At 36.1% G+C, this 9,598-nt stretch overlaps 1 protein-coding gene across 1 annotated transcript; it reads right to left on the bottom strand.

Moving 5' to 3' along the window:
• Positions 1-7,726: 7,726 nt before the first annotated feature.
• On the bottom strand, positions 7,727-8,705 carry LOC103127212 (olfactory receptor 4K2). Its single transcript, XM_007538111.1, has one exon. It carries the CDS (start codon positions 8,678-8,680, stop codon positions 7,727-7,729), a length of 954 nt encoding a protein of 317 aa, XP_007538173.1. The 5' UTR covers positions 8,681-8,705.
• Positions 8,706-9,598: the final 893 nt, after the last annotated feature.

The raw sequence follows: 9,598 nt of genomic DNA, 5'->3' as shown, positions 1-9,598 counted from the left end.
TTCTTCTTCTAGTGTTTGCCCTTCTTCCGTAGCCAGTCAACAGCGTCAGGTTGAAAGCTGTCAGGAGCTGCTTGTTGCTGGCTTTGAAAGTGACTGGGATCCATGTGGATTCAGTCTGCTAGGAAGGATCGTCAGTTTCCCCAATGAAGGGTACTCACGGGATGCACCATGAGAAGGTCTTCCCCTCTGGTAGTATGGATCAACATTCTTTTGACGTGCAGAAGGTGGAGTTCTGGCTTCTGTAATTGATTCTCCACTGGACATAGGTTTTGACAGGTCGATCTATATGTCCAGTCTGTTTCTATCTTTCCCTATAGAGCTTTGGAGAAGTGAGGTTCTGGGACACATTGGTGAGGTCATCTGTCTAGATTTCAGGATGGAATCAAAGTAGCATCTATAACTTGGTGGCTGTGGCTTAGTGAGTTTATGAAGAAATCTTGGTTGTATTTTGTTGAGTTTTCAGGTGATTTTTCTTTTTTCTTTATTTTCCTAGTTTATCAGCAGAGTTACCTGAAATGGCTCCTACTCCATAGCCTTGTCTCTGGAAGTCCTCCCCACATTTAACTTTTTCCCTTGTGATTGTAAATGTGATTGTTTTCTTGATTTTAATTTTTTTGTTAGCCCCTTATTTGCATATAAAATGTACTATTTTGCATATTAATTTTGAATTATGCCACTTTTCTTTATTTTAGAGTTATTTGTTAATGAGAAAGATAGGAGGAGAGAGAGAAGGAGCCAGATATTACTCTAGTACATGTGCTGCTGGGGATTGAACATGAGACTTCCTGCTTGACAGTCCAGTGCTTTACCCACTACACCATCTCGCGGACCACATTATGTCACTTTTCTATACTAACTCATTCTGTATTTCTTCTGACAGTTTTGTACTGAATTTTTGTGATATGCAATGTGTATCATCATATCTGCAAGAAGTGATGGTTTTATTTCTTCCTTTCCAGTTTAACTCCTTTACTATCTTTTTTTGTGTGTAATTTCTCTCACTAGGACTTCCAAATCTTTATTGAATAGTACAAGGTGGGTAGATGAATAAGATCTTGTCTATTCCTGATCTTAGAGAAAAAACTCAGTTTTTCCCTCCATTGAGTCTGATGCTGGCTATGGGTTTGTTGTATTTGGTTTATGTTGGGTTGAACTAGTTCCTCACACATTTTGTTGAGACTTTGATAGCATTGTGAATCTTGTGAAGTATTTTTTCTGTGTCTGTTGAGATTGCCATATGATTTTAGTTTTCCATTTTGTAAAGAAGATGTAAAACAGTTAGTGTTTGCTTATGTTGAGCCACCCTTGTATGCCAGCAGTAAACTCCTTTTTGATCCTGATATGATGATTTTAATGAGTTGTTAAATATGGTTTTCTGGTACTTTGTTTGGGATCCTGGCATCTAAGTTCGTCAGAAATAATGTTCAGTAGTTTTCTTTTGCTGTGTTGTCTTTGGTTTCAGAATCTAGGTATACCAACCGTTTTATAAAGAGTCTGAAGAAAGAAGATACGGAAAAGAACACAATAGAAATGCATGTGCTGCTATAGTTACAAAAATCTCCCAAAGGTGATAAAAAGATAGATCTGCAGACAGTAATTTAATAAATTCAACGGTAATCATATATTAATATCCTCAGTTAAATAAAGAGAAAAATAAAATTGTGGAATTAGCAGGAAAAAAATCATCAGGACAAGTGACCACAATAAAATAACAGTTCATTTTTCATTAAAAACTATGGAGATCACAAAGCCATGAAATAACTTTCAATATACTAAAAAGAAAGATCCATTCTTCTCATCACTGGATTTTGATATTAGCTATGATGACTGCTGGTGACCAAGATGAAGACATGCCAAAGAGAATTGTGGTAGTCTACCTGGATTCCAGTGACCATGTTCCGGTTAACTCCTGGGGTCTATCCTCAAACCCAACACCCCAGCAGTTGTTCCCAATTTCTACTCCTCTAGTTCTCCTACTAATTCTGTGAATATCCAGTGCACTATGCTAAATCTACTCGGTATGTCCACTTGTTTTTGTTTCTTTACCTGAAAACTAACTAATAGAATACAATTCTGACAAGGAAAAAAGTTAGTAAAGACAGAAACATAATTATTTTTTTAAATACTTCATGTGAGAGAGCTTATATGATTTTTTTTCACTTAGCTACCTAAGTAATTGTTTCCTAATCTATGTACATATCTACATGGTTACCACATTAATGTGGAGGATAAAAAAATTCTCATTTTTATTCTGACCAAAAATCGTAGTGAAATACATTCTAAAAACCATCTAGTAATAAGTCACAGTAAGTGAGTAATTGTATACTGATTAAACAATAATTCAGGATGTCTCTTGGCTCTAAACAATTATGAGCAATGAGAAAAATAAGTTCTCAGGAAACTGAATATAATAACAAATGTAATATTCTTGTTGAAGTTACTTTAATTTTTAGATTTGACCTGAAACACGTTATGCTCACATATACAAACATATTATTATTATTATTACTATTATTATTATTATTTTATCAGAGCACTGTTCAACTCTGGCTTATGGTCTGTGCAAGGGATTAAATTTGGGAATTTGGAGCCTCAGGCTTGAGTCTCTCTGCATAATCGTTATGCTGTCTACCCCCACCCAATATATTTTATTAGCTAGACAAAATTATCTTTAAAATTAAGCAAGTCAATTGTTACTTCAAGAGGACACTAAATTCATTAGTCAAAGATGGGCAAATCTATCAAGTAAGGATATATAATATTCATCACAATAATATTAGATAACAGATTTATTTAACACATATTGAACATATTGTATGTGCTTTAAATGAAAAGCTTCTCTTATGCTCTTCCAAAAACTCTATGTTGTAGATGCCATTATTATCTCTTACAGATGGAGAAACCAAGATTAAGTCTCTTATGCAAGTTTACACCATTAATTAAGAGTAGGACTGGCACTAAACAAACTGGTAAAAAGACAATTGGGTCTGAAACTTCTACCTGTACACTCAGTGGAAGTCCAGGTTCTGGAGAACCTAAGGCTTACATACATGGAGTATTTCTTTGAAAAAAGAAAACCAATAAAGATTATGAATAAAATGTTAAGGACGTATAAAACCCAGGCAAAAGAGCACATATGATTTAAACTTCAGTGTACAGACACCATCTTATACTATATGTTATCTTGAATTTTTCTTAAAATTTTGGAAGCAAATATCATTTACATTACAAATCTTCAGTTCCTTCATAGATTATAATTTGCATTTATCAGTTATTATTAGATATTATTTTATGAGGGAAAAGATGATTTACAAGACAGTTATTACATGGGTACAGTTTATCTTTCTGTGATAGCTATCTGCACACTACTCGTACCACCAACATTGGTCCTTTTCAAGCATCATGTACTGGGTTCTCAACACCCATTCTATCCCTTCTCTGTTCCCAGTCCTTGATCTTGCTATAACAGACAAGGCTTAATCCAAGCTTCACCCTGAGTTTTCCCTTTCTTTCTTTGTTTCTATTAGATCTGACTGTAATAGTTGCTTCTTTGGTGTGCAATTCTGTTTAAATTTACTACACAGTTTTAATAATTATTCCTTTTTGAAAAATATTTATTTAGTCTTGGATAGACAGAGAGAAATTGAGAGGGAAGGGAGAGGTAGAGAAGGAGAGGAAGAGGGAGAGGGGGAGAGAGAGGGAGAGGGAGAGGGGGAGGGAGAGGGAGAGAGAGGGAGAGAGAGAGAGAGAGAGAGAGAGAGAGAGAGAGACCTGCAGTGCTGCTTCACTGCTTATGAAGCTTTCCTGCAGGTGAGGGGCAGGGGCTTGAATCTGGGTCCTTGCATCTTGTAATGTGTGTGCTCAACCAGGTGTGCCACCACTTGGCCCCAATAATTAATTCTTTTAAATCTCTTATTGATTGTTGCATAGAGACAGAGAGGCGGAGAAGGAAGAGGGAGGTAGAGAAGGAGAGAGAAAGACCTCTGTAGCAAAGTCTTACCACTTAAAAGCTTTTTCCTTTGCAGATTGGGGCCAGGCTCTTGAACCGAGGTTGTGCTTTATAATGAGCACTGAAACCTGTAGCACCACTGTCTGGTCTCTGTTACAATTTTTTAAAGTTCATAGATTTGGCATTACCAAGCTTCAAGGTTCCCCAAACACCTAAAAGAAGGTAAAGCTGCCTATCACATGGTCTTTTAGTAAATTCTTTGCGTTCATACTTCCTTAATTGTGTTATTGGCAATTTAGGTCTTCTAATGTTGTAGTAGAGGGCTAGGTGAAAACTCTGGTAGAGACCGCACCTTACCCTGTGCAAAACCCAGGATGCAAATACAGACATAACACAGGATCACTGTGGCACCAGGGAGAGCTTTCTGGGTGTGGAGCAGTGATGTAATGTCTCTGATTCTTACTTTTTCCTCTCTCTGAAACAGGGAAAAAATGAAAAAGCTAGCTTGGAACAGTGGAATCACACACACACACACACACACACACACACACACACAATCAAATTAACAAATAGAGGTCTTCTAGACCAGACTGTTTATATTAGCAGCTTTATTCATCTATTGAGTTCTAAGAAAAGTCATGACAAAAAAATAAAAGTAAAAAAAAAAAAAGAAAAGTCATGACATATTTTTCTATGCAAAAATCATCATGACTGTTCCAACAACCCAATAGTATGGTTTGTAAATATTATTTCTATTTTGGGATGCCGTGGCGATGAACAGCACCATTATGATTACCACTTAAGCACCCTTGTGGCTATGTGTACTTGGTCATACTTTCCACATGTGTACGCTCTTGCAGCTAGTAAAAGTGTCAGTCATGTTAACATTAAAATCATCCATGTACAGCTCTTAGCTAAGATTCAAGAGTTTAAGCAATCTGTGGAGATCTCTTTTATTTTTACTCCTCATGTTCAAACACCAGGGAAAATAGTATTTCCCCTCTTTTATGAAAAATTCTATCTGTGGTCTTTTCTATTTCAAGCTACAGAGTCTTCCTAACTATCTAGCAACTCAGTCTCACCACTGACTTGCCTTACAGAGCTGTCTGTTGGTGAGTTATACTTTTGGGGATTTTTAAAAATGTTTACCTCAAGAAGATTCTCTATTATCTTCTTAAATTTTAATAATTCATCTTGTTTGAAACAGTCCAGGGTGATGTATGAGAAATTTCAACGGAAAAGATAATTTAACATCCAAAATAATTGGCAAAATACTTGCATACAAATAAATACATGACGTATTTGTAGAGTAGAAATGTGCTTTCTAGTTTGAAAGTTAAGTATTTTCTCTATGCCCATTGATCAGATAGGTATGCGTTTTGTCTGTGCCATAAATATTCTCTGGAGTTGTGAAATGATTTGGAAGAAAAAAAAAATTCACCTTTGTGCATGTTGTCAAATGTCCTTGAATTTTAGCATTCTCCATGAAAGCTCTGAAGACAGATGACATCCCATTGAGAAGGTTTGCACAAAACTTAAACTGATTCATTTATACTTCTATTTCAAGTCAAATTGTATCACTGTTTTGTATACATTTTATGTACATTTCTTTCTTGTTCAAATACTATTGATATTTTTAATAACAATATTCAAACTGCCTGGATTTTAAACATAATACCACATACTTGAAAACAATAGTTTCTCCCTTTTTGTTGAATACAAAAAAAAGAAAGGAAATTATATATCAAAGAAAAAAGCTACTAAAGAAGAAATATATTCTTATCATTTGGCTTAGAACAAAAAGTTAGGAATTTTAGTTTCTTAATTTCTCTTTTATCAGTGATAATTAGCATGCTTAAATCATTTCCTCTAGTTACTAAATAAAGACAGAAAAACAAAGCAGTGGTTTTGTTAGCAAGCAACTGTGGTTGCAATAGGTATTTTTCTCTTATGGATACATGTTGTGTAATATATTGATGACTATATAGTTCATGACTATAGTTGGTCAATTCAAGATACAGCTCTTCCCTTGTTATTCTCAAAAGAAGGTAATATGCAAAGCAAGACACTCAGGAGAACTATTTCTTGATTTTCACTGTTGGAAATTCTAGTACCTATCAGTCAGTGACACTGACACCTTGTGTATAAAACTAATATTGAGCATAGCATTCTTAGTTAAAATAAGTAAGGGGGGTGGGAGTTCAGAGGGTAGCAAGGGAGCTCACCTTAGGTGGACACCTACTTTGCCTGCTCTTGATCCAGGTTTGAGCACTGGGTATACCACAGGGAAGTTTCTGTGGTGTTTCTCCCCCCCCCATTTGAAAAATTCAAACCTGGAACAGTGAAGCTATGGCAATGCCAGAAAAAAAAAGAAGAAATTAGTTATATACATAAATGTGTATACTAAACTGAAAAAATAACACTAAGTACACATTATTTACCTTTAATTCAAAATACTAAAAAGTACCTTAATTGAAGTATAAAACAATATAATAACTTAGGATGAAAACATGTGCTCTTTATTTATTCTATTTTATCAAAGTAATCATGACTATTTATTATTTACTCTCTGAAAAGTGAGTGGTGGGTACTTTCATACTTTAGTGTTTTCTTTGGACTTCAATAACATTTGTAATGAAATATATGACACATTTTTTTTCCCCAGTAGATGAGCTCACAAATTGGCTGAAATGTTGAATAGGAATGAGGGATAGATGAGCCAAATGTTTTTCATTCGTCATGAAGAATCTAAGCCTTATAGAAATCTCACTAATTTGTCCTACTTAAGGAATAACTCTGTTGCTAGTTGTATGCAAATTCCACTATTTCCTAGTTTTTAAATCTATACTTTTTTTTAAAACCAGAGCACTGTTCAGCTCTGGCTTATGGTGGTGCAGAGGCTTGAACCTAGGACTTTGGAGCCTCAGGCATGAGAGTCTCTTTGCATAACTAATGCTATCTACCCTCGGCCCTAATCTACACATCATTTTCTCATTTCTCTTGATTTTTTTCCCCCCAGTGAATAGATTACTGACATCAAATCTCCTCTTTTAAAAATATTTATGTTATTTATTTCATGAGCTAGAGAGGAAGAGAGAAACAACAGCAAGAGAAAGAGAACACTCTGGTATATGCAGTATTAAGGATTGATCTCAGGACCTCATCTTTCAAATCTAGAATTATACCTCTACACTATTTCCTGTGGTACAAAATTGAATTTCTTAACTGGAATATTCATAAAATAAAATTTTATGAATAAAATAAAAATTTTAGAATTTTTATGGATACTCTGCTTCTTCAAATAACTCCTTTTGTCAACTTGCCTTTTAAAAATTTAAAATGTATCTTAAACAAGTACTGGAGAATAGTTTCAACACAAGATTACCTTGCTTGCTAACAAATTTTAGCAACTATAGTTTGGAAAGAACAACAGAGGGGCTGGGTGGTGGCATACCTGGCTGAGTGCACACTTTACAGTACTCAAGGACCTGGGTTTGAGCCCCTAGTCCCCACCTGTGGGGGGAAAGCTTTGCGAGTGGTGAAGCAGGGCTGCAGGTGTCTCTCTCCCACTCTATCACCCACTTCCCTCTTGATTTCTGGCTGTCTCTATCCAATAAATAAATAAATAACTATAATAAAAAAGGTATATACAAAAGGAAAATAACAACAGAAATGAGCCTGGCACCGTTACTGTGACCAACACTGTGTACACAAAAGCTGTGGCACTTCATTTCTAGGAGATTAAAACTCAAATTTGAATAGAGCTAGAAGTTACAACTAAAAATAACTCAAAGGACCTGCCTTGTTGAGATTTAGAAACCTGTTCTTAAGTTTACTTACGGCTGTCTTCACTTCATGATTTCTCAAAGTGTAGGTGATTGGGTTGAGAACGGGAGTAAAGATGGTATAAAACACAGACAGGATCTTGTCTATCAGAAAATTGTGTAGAGGCCACATATAGATGAAGATACATGGTCCAAAGAACATGAAGACAACAATGAAATGCGCTGTGCAGGTAGAAAGAGCCTTCGAAGAGCCTCCTGAAGAATGATGCTTAATAGTGACCAGGACAATCACGTAAGAATTGAATAAAAGAATAAAGCAGGATAAAGCAATTATGCCACTTGTTGAGATCATAAAGAGACCCAGAACATAAGTATTCACACAAGCCAACTGGAATACCACTGGGAGGTCGCAGAAAAAGCTGTCTACCTCATTGGGACCACAGAAGGGTAATGTGAGAGCAAAGATCACCTGACTCATTGAATGCATGACTCCCACAACCCAGGAAGTCACCACAAGGGCAAGACAGACCTGGGGGCTCATGATTGAAGCATAGCGCAGAGGCTTGCAAATCGCAATATACCGATCAAAGGACATAGACATAAGCAAAATTATCTCAGTACCAGTAAAAAGGTGGAGAAAAAAGATCTGTGTGATGCAGCCGTCAAAGGAGATGGTTTTGTGTCCAGTGATGTAATCAGTAATCATTTTAGGGGTGGCAAAGGAAGCAAGGGACATATCAATGATGGAAAGGTTGGTAAGCAGGAAATACATTGGAGAGTGGAGGTGAGAATCAGCTATAACTGTGATGACTATGAGGCTATTACCCACCATTGTCGCCACATAAAACAGCGAAAACACCATGAAGAAAAATATCTGTAGTTCCCAGGAATTAGAAAGTCCCAGCAAAACAAATTCAGAAACAGTGGATTTATTGACCACATCCATAGTCCAGATTGATAGGTGGAAGTCTGTACCAAAGAAAAAAAAATCAAGACAAAGGATACTTCTATTGAAACAAATGCTCCATTTCCAGGATTCAGCTCTCATAATTCTTATTTCTTCTTTGAAAGTATCTTTACTATTCTCCCTGTCTATTATATTTCTCATAGAGTATGTGGCTTGGAAAGACAATTCTAGGATATTAATAATCATAATAAAATGCCGCTGAAGTAATAGATGTTGGGGCCAGGTGGTGGCGCACTTGGTTGAGCGCACGTGTTACAGTGCTCAAGGACCTGGGTCCAAGCACCCAGTCCCCACCTGCAGGGGGAAAGCTTTGCAAATGGTGAAGCAGTGCTGCAGGTGTCTCTCTATCTTTCTATCTTCCCCAACTTTCTTGATTTCTGGCTGTCTCTATTCAATAAATGAAGATAATAAAAAATTTAAAAAAATAATAAATATTTAAAATAACACTATATGGGGCTGGGCAGTGGTTCATGCACAAAAACTTGAGTTTGATCCCTCTGTCCCTTCCTGCAATGGGCATTGCAGGTGTGTATCTCTTGCTTTCTCCCTTTCCTCTAAATGTCTCTTTGTCTTATCAAAGCAAACAAATAAGTTATTATTATTTTTTAAAAAAACAACTCTATCCATTCTGGTACCAATACCAACCAAATTGAAATGAAATTATCCTGATCAGATATATTTCTCTGTATATTTCTAAGTCCATGCATCTATATAATCCTAAAGATAAGTTAGCATGAAGTATTTACTTCTCACAATGCACTTTTTTTTTTTTGGCCTCCAGGATTATTGCTGGGGCTCAGTGCAGGCACTATGAATCTATTACTCCTGGAGGCCATTTTTTACCCATTGGATAGGACAGAGAAAAATTGAGAGGGGAGGGGAATATATGGAGGGAGA

This window comes from Erinaceus europaeus, chromosome 16, assembly GCF_950295315.1.
Source record: "Erinaceus europaeus chromosome 16, mEriEur2.1, whole genome shotgun sequence".
Taxonomy (NCBI): Eukaryota; Metazoa; Chordata; class Mammalia; order Eulipotyphla; family Erinaceidae; genus Erinaceus; species Erinaceus europaeus.
The sequence above is the reverse complement of the archived record's forward strand: the minus strand, read 5'-3'. Positions and strand labels throughout refer to the sequence as shown.

Coding starts and splice junctions, on each gene's coding strand:
- LOC103127212 (XM_007538111.1), bottom strand. CDS start 8,680: ATGGATGTGGTCAATAAATCCACTGTTTCTGAATTTGTTTTGCTGGGA.